This window comes from Cheilinus undulatus, linkage group 18 (assembly GCF_018320785.1).
Source record: "Cheilinus undulatus linkage group 18, ASM1832078v1, whole genome shotgun sequence".
NCBI classification, from domain to species: domain Eukaryota; kingdom Metazoa; phylum Chordata; class Actinopteri; order Labriformes; family Labridae; genus Cheilinus; species Cheilinus undulatus.
Window position 1 is genome coordinate 20,622,156 of NC_054882.1, and position 17,892 is coordinate 20,640,047.

Below are 17,892 nucleotides of genomic sequence, written 5' to 3' on the forward strand. Positions count from 1 at the left end.
AGCTGCAGTATTATCAGAACTGGTCCATATTTCACTATTAAAACCAGAGCAAAGAGCTACACTGAAAGCTTCTCATGTCGAGAAAGATGTTTTTGCACTTTTCCTGACCAGCCTCAGGCTGCTACCTCATTTTGTCGCTCTGATTGGACCATATGAATGTGATGGACACATTCATACAGTTGTTAGGCCAATCACCTGTGAAGGATTTTTGAAAAGTCCTGCCCTTCCCAAATACTTTGTATGTGAGGTTTTCCAGATAAATGTGAATATATCTCATGCAGTGGATATATGAAACAGTCTATCTGGTGTGTCAGATTAGGAAAATAGTTTCAAAATATAACAATTCTGGGGAAGGTTTCCTGGGAAAGTTTTGCAAGAGAGCCTGACATCAGACATCCATAAACATCAGACATCCCATGGGCATCCTCCATGGGTGCTTACTTGGCTAATCTTTCCATAAAAACTGTACATGATTATGTGTATCAATCAGTAATTAAGTACCACTGTCAATTTATGAATGACTTTTTCCAAATTGAAGGAGAAGAGCTATTTTAAAAGTGTTGAAGCATTCTGGCAGACACAAGCTACACGCAAAGCATTTTGGGAGCCTGGAGTAGCACGAGGCTGGAAGCTGTCTGTACTTGTAAGCTTCTCTTCTCTCTCAATATGTGAAACTTATTCATGAAAAAGTCCAGGTGCCCATTGGTTTATGAACATCTGCTGTCTGCAGTCAGGCTCTCTTGGCCATGCGCCTCTAAAAATTTGGGGGGAAAACTTGTGGAAAAATAGACGAAAACTTCAAGAGAGCAATGGAAAATAAGAAAAAGTAAAAATCTTGAAAAATCCTTGAAAAAATCTCCAGACTGTTTTCGATGAGAATAGGAAAGTGTATGCAACAAAAAATTCCTTGAAAATTCCAAACAGTTTCCAGATAAATTCTATAAAAATAACTCCAAAAAATCCTGGAACATTTTGGGGGAAATTCCACAAGGTTATTGAAAAATTTGGGCAAAATTCAGTAAAGTTTTCCTTATATTTCCGTGAATATTTCAGAAACACATACTTTTTGATTAAAATGTTCATAAAGTTCCAGAAAATTGCCATTACATCTCATATTCCTGTCTTGTAGAGTTGTTCCTTACATTCATTTTAAGCACGTTTTTATGTATTTTATTTTTCTTTATTAAATTTTTGAATGATTATACAGCCACGTTTATAATCCTCATTTCATAAGCTTAAATTAGGACATTATAGATTATGTTTGGACAGCTATGGCACTAGTTCCGGGATCCACATCCAGCCCCGGGTCCCAGCAGTCCTCTCTGCGGCCCTGCTGCCTCCATGAGCGGGTCAGTTCAGCTCTGTGTCACACGGGGCGCCCGCTCCTCCGCTGCTCGGTTTGTGTTCCGGGTGATGCTGCTCTTCTCTTCAAAGCAAAGGAAAGTCAGGGGCTCATGTGTCAACATCCAGTCTTTCCCTGGGGACTTGTAACGTTAACGTTATTCCAAAAAAAAAAACCCTGATGCTCCTTTGAAGACTGCTTTATTTGTTTGAGCTCGTGCATCCTCGGAGGCAGCGGGTTTTCTGACCGCAAAGACCAGAAGACGATCTTCGGCTCGTGCAGCTTTGACGTTAGCTAACGTTATTTTAAACGATGACAGAGTACAAAGTGCGAATAGCGTCTCCACTCATTTAATAATATCTGGGGACCTGTTAGCTTAGCCAGCTAGCCTGGTAATTCATTAGAGCAAGGAAACGCTGCGAAACACACTGCTGACATGATGTTTCCTCAATCAAGGCACTCGGTAAGTTGTCTGCTAGAACTTGTCCCAGAAGGAAACTAAACACTGAGCAAGCGGAGCTAATGCTAGCTTAGCAACCGCCAGCTGATACTAGCTGTGGTGGCTGCAGGTAGCTGTCAGCTCTTTTCACAATGCCAGACCTTTCTACATCTACTCACGATGTTTATACCGCTTTTAGTGAGCAGACACGGCGGCTTATAATTTCAAATTCAAATATATGTTTTTGAAAATACTTGTATTAATCGGGTAGAAAATACAGGCTGTGTTAGCTAGCTGGTGGTCAAGACAGCTAAAGAAGCCAAAGTGCTCCACTCAACAGTGATGGTTTGGATAATTATCCATTTTATTGTGGTTTTTTCCATCTAAGTGGTGCAGAAAATATACAGTTAACTTTACTCAACCAGTTTGAACTTTGTGTGAAACAAAATCTTTTCTTTCAACGACTAGTGAAAGTTAAAAAATCCTGCCTAAATTGCTAAAGGACGTTTAATTTCCAATTTTGCAATGATAAAGCTGCTTGAATCAGATTCATAACGAGTTGTTTTGGGAGGGAAATGTCAGATAACTGCCAGTAATTTGCAGGTTAACCATTTGGCATCACTAATCGGTGCCTAATAAACTTAAGTTGTCCTCCTCTGCAAATACTGATTAAGAAAATAGATCACAGAAAATAATTAACTCAAAACATTGCTAAAGTATTTCCTCAATAGTAAATCATGTTACTTCATTTTGCATGCTCATCAGTCTAAATATTTGGTGAAAATTTCAAGAGGTGAATTGATATAAGATGCAGCTATAATCTTATGAGACTGCAAATAATGCATGGTCCAAACATATCAGAAAATCAGTCGGAAAAAATGAGCCCTCAACCAATATGGATTGTTGGAGCTGATGCAAATACCAATAGCAGGGAATAAAAATTCAGTTAACCAATATATCCACCCTTTAGAGATTTATTTATTTCTAAATTGATTTAAAGAATTAGATTTTTTTTTTTAAACTACCTCTGTTCCCTTCATTATTTTTAACATATTACTCTTAACTGTTCTTGACAGTCAGAAAGCTGATCATACTCCTGTATGCTTCTTTTTGAGGTGGTAGTGGGAGCATCATATTGAGGAGTCTGTGATAATCTGCCAACCCCACTGGCATGCACCAGAGTGTCAAAACATTAGGAACACTTCTTACAACAAAAGCCACACTCATTATAATCTTAGTAATAATCGCAAAGAAGAATAAATCATCTCCCTGATAATTCATGCTAGAGATGATATTATTGGTGTGAAATGCATCGCACAGATGTGTCTAATGAAATGGTCAATGAGTGTATTTACAAATGATTAATTAATTATTGTTATCTAGGTAATAGGTGAGAGGATAAGCACCGTCATAAAAGTCACTGGTAAACGTGCACCTACATTTTCTCTCCTCTATCTTTGTGAACTGTTAAGAATTAAACTCAGACCAGAAATAACCCCCACCCACCGTAACTGTTATTTTGATTTGCTCTGGTCTTATCAGGTTGCATGTGGCTGCCTCAGTGAGCGTACATTATGTCCATCTCGGCTAAAGTTTATAGCTAGACAATGTTAAGCCAGGCTATCCTAACTTTAGTTCGCTTAAAAGATACAGATGAGTACGACCAACAAAATGAGGCATGTCATGATGCATCAACAAGCAGATTGAATTGAACAAATTTGATGCTCAGCCAAGCTGCTGTGGGGTTTAGTTCGCTCTGTAAGGAGTTGAATTTGGAGTGTGAGGTGAAAGATGTTGGAGCGCCCTCTACTGGATAAATAATAGAACACAGATGCCATGTAAATTGGCAGTTTTCCATGGGCACAGCCCACATACTCAGCTCTGCTGCTCATCTCACAAATAGATGTTCCTAACAAATGTGGCACCATTTCTGAACTAAACAGGCTTTCAAATGGTTTAAGATTTATTACCAAGAAGCATTGTAACAACAAGGAAATAATCTACCAAACACATACGTTCTTACTTTTTGTGCTACATTTATATGTTCTTTTATCACCAGTGGTAGTTTTTGTGTGTTTGCATGTTGCAAATCAGAGTCTTTAGCTGACATCTGGCCTATGTGAATTTAACTCAAAAAATGTAAACAGCAAAAAAAAAAAAAAACAAAGACATTATTTTTGATCCATATCGCCACCCAGCACAACTTTAAAGTGCTTCTTTTGTCCAATTATCCAGACAGACCAGATATCTAATGTAATCTTTTTGGCCAGCATAAATGACAAAGAAAATCAACAAATCCCTACTGGATTATTTTTTTTTTTTTAATTTTGCATGACTGTTTTTAAAGTCTTAGTGTCTAATTTGATTTAGTTCAATGAAAGGCAGCTTTAATATATTTACTGAGCCTATAGTGGCAGCAGCTGTTTTACAAGAGTTGACAGATCTTTGTTGTCAGAGTTATCAATAGAGTAATCAATAGTTTGAGCACTTTACTTTATGTAGAGCACTGGTCACTGTGCATTTGTCTGTAACCAATGAACTCATCTTCCCTGCTCTGTTCTATAATCCCACTGGAGACCTTTTACCCTCGTGCCACTTATTTAGAGAGTAATGAGGTTTAGAGCCCACGATAAAGCTTGGATTACAGCGTCAGACTGATGGTTTAAGTGTAGTCTATACATGCAGACTCTAAATACCTCTCACATATGGTCAGCATGGGCGCACTTTAATCTTTTCTTCTGTAAACACATTTCCTCACTTACCAGCGCTCCTGCAGAGACTTGGACCAATGGTTTTCTTAAACAGATGTTTTTATACCAGACAGATGTTTTTTCACATAACTGAACTCTGGTTAATAGTTGTTCTGTGAGTTAAACATGGCCGACTTTCATTCTTGCTATCGTCTCAAAAGGTTAATCCCGGAGGTCAAACTGCTGTTTCCTAACAAACCCAAACACACTTTTTCTAAGTCACAGGACAGACACATTCACATCTGTCTCTGGCTTTACTGTTTGAGCGAGTGTTTGTTTCAGAGTTCCCACACATCCTGGAAAACTTGGAAAAGCTTGTACTATCCTGGAAATGATTAAAACAGTCTCCTAATTTTATGGCTGAGTTCCAAAAACAGATGAAACTGTCATCTGAAAGGGCTGTTGTTTAGGATCACACTAAACAATGGCCATATTTAATGGACAATAGTATTCTTTTCATACAATTGTCCATATTTAATGGACAATAGTATAAAAAGAATGGGTTTTGTGTGGTATAAAAGCCCTGCAATGTAGCACGTGTAGTTGCCCATGTTGCTCTTAAATACAATTTAAGGGTATTAAAACAGCAGTAGACCTACAGTTAGAGGCAACTTCAGAGAAAAATGTGAGAAATTTAAGTTAAAAATGCACCAAACCATTATTGTAAGATATTAATAGAATGACGTGATATGGATGTATTTTAATGTCATCACTTATAAGTACCTGGCAGTGCCAGATCATGTAGAAAATATTGGACTAAGCCTGAGTAAAGTCAGCCATTGGTTACTGAAGGGGGCTTTTGAGTCTAATCCTTGGCGGTCACCATATTGAAAATACTTCCTCAAACTAACTTTGGTTCAGCTGACCAGATATGGCTAATCTTAAGCCTCCTGAAAAATGGCTACCAGAAAAATTACATGACTATTGTACTCAAGTAAATATACAGTGACTGTGATTGAAATTACCTGAAGTAAAGTCCAGGTCTATAGGCTAAATCTACTCAAGTAAAAGTAAAAAGTATTTAACTTAAAGTTTACTTTAAGTACTGAGTAGCTACTGAGGAGTTTTTCAGGTAAAGTCACACAGCAAAATTGACAGTGTTAATAAAACTTGTACAGAGTAAAATGTAACACTTTAAACGTGTCTATATTGGTCCAAACTACATATAGTTAAACTACACTTTCAAAAGTGTAAATATTTTACAGTATGACAGAGCAGCAGTAGCTGTAAATCTGTGGCAAAGTGGGTCTCTTCTTCAAAGCAGAAAGTTGACCATTTCAAGGCAATACATACAGATGAAGAATACACAATATGCATCCTTTAGGAACACCTTAAGTCCCAGGTGGGAACCCTAACTCAGTGGATAACCTCACTCATGTTGCAAATATGTCACACATCAAAAACAAAATAATCCAAAAGAAATATGACCAAAAGAACCTTAGCAGGGTCACTTTAGAACAGGCAACATCCAAAACACAGCTAAACGCATACAAAACTTATCTAAACACCCTGCCCAAAGGCATGATGGGTACTTTTGCCCACAAATCCCCCAGATTTGAAATCACAGTGGGAGGAGCTTCGATCAGTTGACTCTTTAGAGTTGAACACTTTTGGATCAGCACTGTCAAATAACTCCAACATTGGAGACATTTTCACTCAGAATGGAGTTAAAATAAACTCTGAAACGTTGAACCCGGTGATATCACCAGTCCAGTTTTTGCTGTGTACAACATCTATTTTTGGATGTGATGTGGAATCATTCTCTCGCTGTGTAGTCAACAGAAGTGGAAAAGGTGCACGAGTATTGTACTCAATTAAAAGTACAGATACTCTGGTTAAAACTTACTTAAGTAGAAGTAAAAGTACTGATTTCAAAATGTACTAAAAAAGTACAGGCACTCAAAAATACTGCTCAATTACAGTAATTTGAGTTAATGTTATTAGATACTTTCCACCCCTGACAGCTACACCATGCTGGTTTCCAGACCTCTATGTATGCATAACTTGGACATCTTTCTTTAATCCACAACTGACAAGTTATTAAAAAAAATCACCTCCTTTACAGTGTTTGCCAGTACACATGAATTATTTAGACTAAATTGATCTTTGAATTTGGCTGCAAACGTGTTTATTTCAGCTGTATTATATTTTAACATGGGGTCAAAATTGTCTGCGAAAAATTGTTTCTGAGAGTGGGAGCATTGTTGTTCGTTTAAGTAGTGTCATTCTGGCCTTGATGTAAAATAAAACTGATACCTCTTTGTGTGGCAGGCATCCTCTCAGTCAGGTCAAGCTCTCAAGTTCACCACTTCTGACTCCTGTGATCGCATAAAGGATGAGTTCCAGTTCCTCCAAGCACAATATCACAGGTAGGATACTAAAACACACAGAAATCATTTTGAAAATAACTGGTTTTTTTTATATTGTCTGATCCATCAGACATTGAACTTTTATATCCTATGTGTTTGAAACCTGCAGCACTAAAGGCAAAAGGAAAGAAACTCTCCAACGTGTTCCTTTATTGCACAAAAGAAGTGATAACAATGCTGAGTGTAATGTCTATAAACACCACTGAAGCTTTTCTGTTTCTGCACACATAAAAATTGATCATAAATCAATAACAAAATCCATAAAGATTCAAGTCAGCAAGTGTTATCTATAATGGCGTGGGTATTGATAAGCGCTCTCAATCTCCAGTCCTACCTCTGTCATAGTTGATTAACTTGTTTTGCTTTGTCATTCACACATAGCCCTGGTAATTGAGGAAATTGAGTTCATTTTCAAAAGAAGTCATTTTACAAACTCATTACGTGAACGGTCATTAGAAAGTTGGGTGTTTTGCAATGGCATTTTAGAAGCAGTTTGATGTTTGGGGTAAATTCTGATTGGCTTGTTGCCAGGTGGTTTTGCTGAGAGGTGCTTGAGTCTAATGTGAAGTCAAAGCCTGGAGTTGATCATCTTATCTTAGCGTTAGCAAAACAAGTTCTGTTCCAGAAATGTCAAATTAGATACAACAGATTAAGGATGTACCAGTACCTTGTGATAAAATTTAGAATAGATAAAAATATGAACAATTAAAATCAGTTTCACAAAGGTAAATAATTAATTGTTCTTTTTTATGACCAGAAGAGAGCACTATCTGTCTTTGCTTCTCTTGTTTGGCATCTGTATCTACACTGCTTTCCACATTATTAAGCAAATCACATTTTTCTCTGATTTTCCTAAATATTAATGCAAATGACAGAGTATTTTTCAAGTCATCAGCCATAGAGCATAATTCCAATGTTTTTGAACAAACTTCATAATGATAACCTTTTTTTTTTTTTTTTAATAAAAACCTCAAAATGCACTTTTCCGCATATACCACATTATTAAGCAGGCTACAGGTGTCAAGCAATATAGGAAAGAAAAAGGATCTCTCTGCTCTGCAAAGTGTCAAATAGTGTAATGCCTTGGACAAGGAATGAAAACATTAGATATTTCATGAAAAATTAATCGTGATCAACCCTGGATGGTCCAGATTGAGGAGTAGTGGATGGTTGGTGGATGGCCACCATGTCCCAACAAGGCTGGGACATCAGCAAAGAGGGGGCGGAGTCATGATTTGGGCCGGATTCATGAGGAGAGATCTGGTAGGCCCCATTAGGGTCCCTGAAGGTGTGAAAATGACCTCGGCAAAGTACATAGAGTTTCTGACTGACCACTTTCTTCCATGGTAAAAAAAAAAAAAAAAGAAGAGCAGTTCCTTCTGTAGCAAAATTTTCTTCATGCATGGCAATGCACCATCTCATGCTGCAAAGAATACCTCTGTGTCATGGAGCATCCTCAAGCTAAAGATCTATGAGGGTGGGAGGCACTTCACATCAAAACAGCAGCTCTTAGAGGATATTCTGACATATTGCAAAGAAATTCAAGCAGAAACTCTCCAAAAACTCACAAGCTCAATGGATGCAAGAATTGTGAAGGTTATATCAAAGAGGGGCTCCTATGTTAACATGTAACTTGTCCTGTTAAGATTAAAATGTTTTAAAACTCTGTTGTGCATAATAATGTGGAACAGTGCATTTTGAGGTTTTTATTTTAAAAAAAATAACGGTTATCATTATGAAGTTTGTTCAAAAATATTTGAATTATGCTCTAATGGCTGATGACTCAAAAAAATATTCTGACGGTCATTTGCTTAATAATGTGGAAAGCAGTGTAAAGAAGAGAGGTGCACAGACATAGCATGAATGAATGTATCTAGTGTTGAGATGGTTTATGAGATGTTTGTATTTTTATTGTCAGAGAATTTAAAAAAAAATATATAGATTTATGCCTTGGCACTGATGATAAGCAGTCTGGAGGCATCAGGTTTTACAGGTTTTTGTGTCCATTTGTCTGGGCCGTTCATGTGAATGTGATATCTCAAGAACATTAGTAGGGATTTTCTTTAGACTTTTCACCCTGATCTCAAATTTCCACATACAATTGCTGTACTGCAATCCACCTGCGAAGTGCCCTGCAGAGCAAGTCATTCCCTCTCCAGCCAATTGGAGCAGTTCCACTGGGCACGCTCTGATCCATCTCCAGCATATCCCTAAAGCATCACTCTCTTGGTCCATTTTCAGCACTGGCTGGAGCAAGCAAAAGGCCATTGGTTGGTCAGTGGGTCTCAGAACTACCACAGCACCACTGATGAAGAAAGGTTCACTTCAGAGTTGGAAAACCACAGAATTATACATGAAACTACACATCCTTTGTCAAAAACATGAACTTTTAACTTCCAAAGGTACTGATCCATGGAAGAAGCAAAAAAAATCTTGTAATCCTGCCAAAATGAAAGACAGATCAACCCTTAAAGGACAAAAAGATTTGTCATTTAAATAACATTCACGCGGGAACTCTGAGTTCTCCCGTGATCTTGAGCCCTCTCATCTCAAGCTGCTCAGGGCTGCACTGCCAGGGTCACACGGTCTAAGTAAAACCACGGTGCATCGGTGAAACTGGTTTGATTTTGAAGGTCAGAGGTCAAGATCACTGGGCCTCATGTTCATTCTTGGCCATTCTTGTCAATAATATCTTTAAAATGCTTTGAGGGATTTTCTTTGAACTTGCCTGTAAAATTTCTACCAATCACACTATCACCACTACCTCTCCCTTCTTCTTGACCCACCACTGTACTTTCACTTTTGCAACACTTCACAGAGGTATACAAGGTAAAAAAATCTAGATTAAAATTGTATCATAAACCCAGTACAATGGTACATATTGTTCTGAGTGGAGCGTACTGTGACGTGTTTCAAAAACTCCATGTTTTATGTTCAGTCTTAAACCTTTGTTGTTTTCTTTTTTTAACCCAGTTTGAAGTTGGAGTGTGACAAACTTGCTTCTGAAAAATCAGAGATGCAGCGTCACTATATCATGGTAAGTCTTCCTTTAGCTTCTTTTGTTGATGTTTTTATAAGCGTTATCTCATCTCTACTACACCAACTAAAGACACTACATGGCGCAAAATTCACGCAAAAATTCCAGTTCATTCTTACTCTTGTTTTTGTTGCGGAGTCGTTAAATGGCGTTTAATGATGGCACGTCTGCCTTTGAATGTGTGGACTCTAATACCATTGTACAGCCTAATATACGGCCCATAATCTGTATCTGATAACAGCCTGACAACACCACTAACAGATGTCAAAACCTTTACAACTTTTTAATCTACTCAAAATCTGCCAACACACTGAGCAGAGGCAAACAGAATCACACAAACGCTGTGCGTAATAACCGTGCATATTTGGAACAGCTGATTCAGTGAAAACAAAACTGGAGCTTTTAAAACTTCAGTTTCACCGTCCCTTTCAAAATCCATTATAATGGGGATAATTCCACAGTGTTATGCTGTCCACTTTGTCGTATTGCTGTCTCAACAAGCTATAGCGATGCGTCCATACTGGCACGCTGCTACACCAACATGCATAGAGGAAAGAAAGAGGGACCACCAGTGTCGATGATTCCGTGTATCATAGATTCATTTCATATTTGATAGTTAATTTAATAACAAATAAATGAAAAGTGGCTTGTTTTCCACTTAACTGTTTTTTTAAAACTAAATCAAATAATGAAAAAAATGTTATTTTTCTCATTATTGTTTCTGAGACTAAATCAAAAAACAAATGGCAATTTGTTTTTTTGGATTTTTGATATTTATGTGTCAAAAAAACAGCAACAAGCAGTCCGTTTGAATACATTATTCATTTGCATATCTCTGTGCAGGTGTTGTGCTCAGAAAAGCTTCCCAAGAATCACATGCCCATCACCGAGCAGCAGTGCGGTGCCTGCGTCCTAAATCCTTACAGTAAGCGTGAGCTCCTCAGCGATGGGAACATGATTCTTGGGATGCTTTTCTAAGCACAACAGCTGCACCAGGTTACACACTAATGAATATTGAAATCAAATTGACTACTTATGGCTGTTTTTCATATTTCATTCTTTGATCCCAACATTAATAGTGAAAGTTGAAAAGACGAATCATTTCTTGTTTTGTTTGATTTTGTTTCAGAAATGAAAACAAGAAAATGAATCATTTTTTTCATCATTTGATTTGGTTTTTAAAATAGATAAATGAAAAACTGAGCTGTTTTTCATTTATTTGTTCTTCAATTATCAATCAAATATTAACTGAACAAATGATACACAGATTCAGATGTGACAACGAGTGTCTTTTATTCTTTCTCTCTTTTTGAGGCCACAGAAGGGAAAGGAAATTGGGGATTCTTCTTTCAGTAATGGATTACTTTTATAAAAATGTTACTAATAATGGATTACTTGAATTGTTAAACGAACATGTTCCGATACCTGTTACAACAAAAACGTAATCTGAGTACTCTAACGGATTACTTTGTAACACCTTACCCCCAACACTGGTTAGGAAATATATTCATTATTTTTTCAGCAAGTTTAAAAACAATCCAAACTCTGCTGCGTAAAGTCCACACTACATTGAATTTTTAGTTGGAATTAAAAAGATCAGGACCGTGGTGAGGAATTGGGAATTGTCTGCTGTTCATAAACAAAGCCTCAGTGTACATATAAGTGTATGAAAAGCATTTGTGTATTTTTTAGGCATATTTTAATGTCTTTTTCCTTTTTTGTTCTTGTAGTACTACGAAATGTCCTACGGGCTGAACATTGAAATGCACAAACAGGTAACGACTCTTCCCAATAGAGTCCCCCATTAAGTTCATCAGATGTAATCGTCTGCTGGTCTGAACTTTTTGTTGTTTGTCTTCAGGCTGAAATAGTGAAGAGACTGAACGGGATCTGTGCTCAGGTGCTGCCTTACCTGTCACAAGAGGTAATGACATTTTGGCTCTGTATGATGGGAACATGCATACCGTAAAGTATATGTAGGTGTAGAGTAGTTCAGACAGCAGCAGAGAAAACAGACATATCTGAACATTTAATCAGTTGAATAAATAGCATGGAAAAAATGTAAGGGCTCTTTTTGCTGCTGTATCAATGCTTTCAAAATTCTACTGATTATAATAATGTTTGGACTGTTTACTGCTTCACTTGTTTCAGCATCAACAGCAAGTCATGGGTGCTATAGAGAGAGCCAAGCAGGTCACACCCCCTGAGATGAACTCCATCATACGGGTGAGCTTCATAACCAAAGAAAGACCTTTCTCCCTCATTATTGTTAGAGAAGATGGACGGGTTGTGTGTGATACAAAGCATTATGTAAAATTGACAGTACAAACCAGCTATGGTGAAATTTAGTCACATTCACAGCTATGGATAATTCAGAAAAATAATTGAGAAGTGCAAAGTACAGTTTCTTAACTTTGTACTCACCGTTTCTTCCAATCGTCCTTTTCAGCAACAGCTCCAGGTGCAACACCTGTCCCAGCTTCAGGGCCTGGCCCTGCCTGTGACCCCACTGCCCCTGGGTCTCACTCCCCCCACCCTGCCTGCCGTCTCCTCCAGCTCCGGCCTGCTCTCCCTCTCCTCCATCCTGGCCAACTACTCGCACAGCCAGGCCCAGGGGGCGAAGGACGACAAGGCTCGGGACGCCGCAGAGAGAGCACCGCGAGGAGAGGACGGAGACAAGTCTGATTAGTCAACACAAAAAAGAAGTAGGGAGTCAGTGACAGAAAGGTAAAACTGTAAATGGAGATTGATGTAAGACTGGTTGCCTGTCCGATGATGTAGATGAGTAACTGCAGGGACAATGACGAGCAGAGGAGGTCAAACTTTGTGAAAGGGCAGAGGCAGAAAACTGCTGAATGGAGAGTGAGAGTTAAATGTTCTTATTTTTAGTGCTAATAGGCTCTGTTCAGGCTTCTAGACTTTACATAGATGCTTTTTTTAGTGTAAGCCACTGTTGTTAGACTTAACTAAGATCAATGTTTTCCCATTCAGAGTGAGAGCTGAAGATGAGAGCTAACAGCAGTGTCCCTACATGCATCTGCCTCACACAGGTTTCTGTTTTTTTCTTCTCAGTTTTTTTTTTTTTTTCTGTCCTGTTTTAGTCCATATGGTTGTTTTTTGTCTTCCTGGCCCCTGTCACAGTTAGCAGTTCCCTCCTCTGATTACCCTCAAAAGCTACTTCACCTTTTTTCCAAAATGAAATATGTTGACTGGCTGTTAATCTGGTGGTTTTTAAAGGGACAATTCACTTGTCAACGCATTAATCAAAGATAACCCTTCTGACTTTTTCTATTTGATTTGTGTAGAGACCAACCACTGGATGTGTGACTCTAGGCTGTGTTCCTCAATCTATAAAAGGGGATTTAAAAAAACTATAGTTTATAAATGGTGGTATACACATATTTAAAGTAAATTGTGTCCACAAGCTGAGGCACCACATGGCATGGACCAACACTTGTCTTTGAATGAGAGGTGGTAATTTGGCTTTATTTTGTTATTTTCATGAAGTTTGAGTCTAATCAGACATTGAAATTGTGGCTGTTTGCTCGAGTGAGTCTGATCAGACAGAAAAAAAAAAACACTTATTTTAATTTTTTTTTCCCTCTTAAAGCACCTTTTGTATTTCCCTCCTGCTCCTGCCCCTCCCTTAAATTGACCAAGACGAACTTAAACAGGACCTAAATTAATAATCAGACATTTTAACATGTATGCGTACTGTATTTCTGCAAGTTAGCACACTTCAGTTTATGCGCTTGTCTTTTCCTGTCTTGTTTGAGTTTTGTGGGGCTGCCAGGGGAGGATTTAAGCCCCCAGTTATGGGTTTCCACTTTTTATTTTTATGAAGAACATGTCAGAGGTGAGTTGCTGAAGCTCTATAAGCAATGTCACAAATGCTCTATCTAAAAGAAAACATTTAGACATGACCACATAAAGTATTGTTGCAAGATATGGTTTTATAATTTGATGAATTTTTAGAATAAAGCTGTGTCCTAATTCCACACTACATACTAATAATGCAGCAAATACAGACTAAAGGCTTGATAAAAGTTTCTTTGTACAAAGGCAACAAAAAAAAAAAAACACAACTTGGAATGAAAATGTGAGCATTTTCAATAGGGTCCTCGCTCCAAGGTCAGTGCTCCAGTTAATCACATAGAGCATATTTGATTTAGTATTAATGTTGAGATTGAAGCTGAAATCATAATATTAGGTCTTAAATAATTTTGCCAAATTTGGCCACTTCTGATTCAAGTAAGACCAGAAGAAGAATTTTGAACAATAATGTACAATAACAACAATATTAGTTAAAATCAAACATAACAGCACCTGTTTTTGACACCACAACAAAGAAAGAGATGCATGATTTTGAATTTTTGCCTATACGCAGATATTTACAAACCCATTTTAGCCAATACTAATAATGATACCGATTGAACACACTTTGAAGTTTAATGACTAAGGATGAACAAAGAAAAAAAAATAAACTGGCACAGGTCCACTGACCCTGCCTAAAGCTCCAGAAACTGTACATACAGCCGATATATCAGTTTTAAATATCAGCTGCGGATAACGATAATTAACTTTATAAGCCAGCCTATCCCAAACTTCAGTATGCTGCAGCCCAATTTGAGACCTGTTAATTTCCCTGGGGCCTCCGTACGACCACAACATGAGACGCAAACATTTACGTTTAACTCATCAAATCTTTGTTCCAATTCATTAACAGGGAATTGCTTTTCCAGTCATCTGACTACTCAAAGTGATTTTACACCCCGGGTCACACCCACCCATTCACACGCTGATGGCAGAGATTGTTATAAAGATTGGCTGTTAGCTAATCAGTCAGTCGCATTCTTACACATTTACATGAAAACTGGGGTTAAATGTCTTGCCTATGGGCACATCGACATGTTACTGCCAAAGCTGGGTATTGAACTCACAACCTCCCGATTGCAAGATAACCAACTCTACCTACTGAGCTGCAGTCACCCTCACATTATGCATTGAGTGTTTGTGGATTCACACAGTACAATTTACAAGCCACTGTCTTTTATTTAGTTTTAATCAGGCATCTGCAGAGACAGATTTTCTTTTGTAACATTCACCTCTGTAAATGAACTTTGTGGCTCAGAAAACTCTTCCCAAGTAGTATTTATGTCTCCAACTGCACTGATAAATGATTAAAATCAAGAAGTGAGCAGTGTCATAGTATTTTTTATGACGTGCCACCAGTTAATCTAAGACTAGTTAAACTGTGACACCGGTGGTACACATAAGACCAAAAAGAATAACAAGATGGCATGAGTTCAAACTTTTGGCTTTTTTCTGAGACTTAAAATACTGTTGTGTAATCAAGTATTTTATGATCATTTAAAGCATGATAATTATTTCTTTTTAGTAATTGTAAAGCCCGTTCCAGACTGTTTTGCTGTGCGTGCGTGGCTGCTCTGGCTCCTGCTGGTTGGCCCTCATTTCCCTGCAGTCAAAGCCTGTTATTCTTCTTAAGTTTTACCTCAAGAAATCCCTCTACAAGTGACTTCATTCAGTGTAGAGTAGAAGCGTGTCAGAAACTATTCAAAATAAAAGCATTCTGTTCAAACAAAGGAAGTTTCTCCAAAGAAGTGCTGAACTGGACTTTTACTTTAAAAGCACAAACCAGAAATGTACTCATACTGTGTTTATCTTTCCTGAGAAATATTTTACAGGTGTGGAAACAGAAAGCTTTTCTAATAGGAGTGACGTGTTTCAGGTGTGTGAGATGCGCACATGCAGGCAGTCTGAAAACGCTAACTTTTTAACAGCCAGACAAACTAATCAAGCCATGCTACAGCCCAGATGAACATCTCCTATGTCCAGTCTTAAACAGACATGAAGACTTCCTGTGGACTACCTATAGTACTTCCCAGCCCACACTTTGGGAAGTTCTATTATAAGAAAGTATCTGCCAATACTGATATGCCAATAATATCATGCATCTCTTGTAATTTCCTGTTTTCAGCCATGAAAAATTGCAGACAAACTTCTGCATGTTGTCTAAATTGCACTAGTATGTTGCTAATGTTTCAGTTCCAGTCATTTTGAGTGGATTTATTTGCCCTTATGCACCTTTCTTGTTAGATTTTTTTAAAGCTGTAAAATCTTTTTTGATACTATTTATCATTGAGATAACATTGAATGGTGTATTAAAAATTAGTTAAGTTTGAAACATTTTGACAACTTTACTCCAATATTTAATCACTTAATGACTCTTTCAGGGGATGCTTTCTGAAAGCATTGAAATCCCCCTTTAATTCTATAAAAATACCCCAAACTTATTTATCTATGATAAAAATAGCTGGTGATTAATTTGACTTGATAAAGCAAACTTCAGTCGTGGTGCTCGGTTTAAGTCTGAAGCTCCTGTGAATTGGTTATGGTGACCCCTGTGAACACAGCAGGATGATTGATCTCGTGTTTTTTGATTAAGAAAAGTGGACCTTCCTGCTCTAAATGAATAAATTGTGTGGAACAACAAAAAAGGCTGTTTTTCAACTGATACCTACCTAGAAACAGGTGAAGCACCAGATCTTTAGAATCACTACTTAATTGGTTGCCACTGATTATTTTCTTAGTATAAACTATGTTCTTTAATATTTAATTCGTTTAGAATGTCACTCATGATGGAGTTGGACACAGCTGTGTTAAAACGAGAGATTCATGTTTCAGGCAGCAGAGGGCACCATTGTTTATTTTTTCTGATCATCACTATGAAGTTGCACTCATGGCACTGATGCCCACTGAGTGTTAAGAGGGTCCAGGTCTTTTTCTCCTCACCTTAATCTCCCCGTTTATCTCTTTCCAGTCTCTCTTTCTGTCCCGTCTGTTGGCTGAGTCTGTGCAGCTCTCAGCTGTTTCTCCCTGTGATGTGAGTGCTGTGCAGAGCTTTGACAACCCACCTTCAAATGTCTGAGCATGTCCCTGATAAGAGCTCCAACTTTTTTGTTTCCCTTTCTTTTTTTTTTCTTTTTTTTTAAATTTGAAAATCAAGTTGTGTCTCACTGCGCTTTTTCGTTTTTTTATTTCTGTGCTAGTTTTGGGGAGCTGAAGATTTCCCCTCCCTTGAGATTTGACCTTAACGTATGGAGCGTGAGAACTCTTTACGTTGACGTCAGTCTCTGTAGAAAAACCTCCTTTGGCAAATATCTCAGACATATGAATGGTATGTGTGTTTGTTTTTGCTGTGAAGGGCCAATTTGTATACATATGAATATATCAATATACATATTTTTTAAAGCATTTTTGTATGTTTCAAAGCTGCTTTTTAACGTGTGTGTATCATGGAAGATTTGGTGTTGTGCGTGTGCTTTAAAAGCCTACAGTTAAGAGAGGCACAATGTTGTATACCATATGTCGTTTTTCCTGTTTTTTCTCCCATTCTTCCAGTAGGCAGTAACACTTAACGTTGTTTTCTAGGTTTGTAAATGTTATATCTTTTTTGTGCAAAAACAAAAACAGTTTAACATGTTGATGAACACAGTCTTATTTTAAGATTCGTGGGGCAAAAAAAAAAAAAGTAAAGAAGAAACTGTGTACTCGAATGAGAATGAATCGACCTTTTAGCAGTAAGGAAGCTTCTCTGGTGCCTTACAAATAAAAGACGTGATTAAGAGTGCTTATTTGTCTGATTTGTTACTGTGTGGAAACAAACTGGAGCAATGTGAAGGACACAACTGCAACATTAAAGAACATCAGTACCCCCTCAACACTGAGTCATCTGAAGCTCATAAAATGTAATTTTGAAATGAATGATAAAAACTTTCCTTTGGTTAGTTTGCCTCTTTGCAGCCTGATTAAATAATCTGTGGTATGTGGGTTGACTCACATACAAGTTAGCTTTCTGAGTGATGAATTTTGTTTCAGGAACATGCAGTCACAGTGTAATTAGCAATGCTAACGTCACTGAATGAGGCATATGA

The 17,892-nt window shown here is 37.7% G+C and overlaps 1 protein-coding gene across 1 annotated transcript; it reads left to right on the top strand.

The window, feature by feature from the left end:
- The first annotated feature begins 1,238 nt into the window (after window positions 1-1,238).
- Window positions 1,239-17,585, top strand: LOC121526141 (TLE family member 5-like). Its single transcript, XM_041812545.1, has 7 exons — window positions 1,239-1,805; window positions 6,803-6,900; window positions 9,874-9,937; window positions 11,668-11,712; window positions 11,799-11,861; window positions 12,089-12,163; window positions 12,387-17,585. The coding sequence occupies exons 1-7, from the start codon at window positions 1,779-1,781 to the stop codon at window positions 12,624-12,626; spliced, it is 612 nt and encodes a 203-aa protein (XP_041668479.1). The 5' UTR covers window positions 1,239-1,778; the 3' UTR covers window positions 12,627-17,585.
- The last annotated feature ends 307 nt before the right edge of the window (window positions 17,586-17,892 follow it).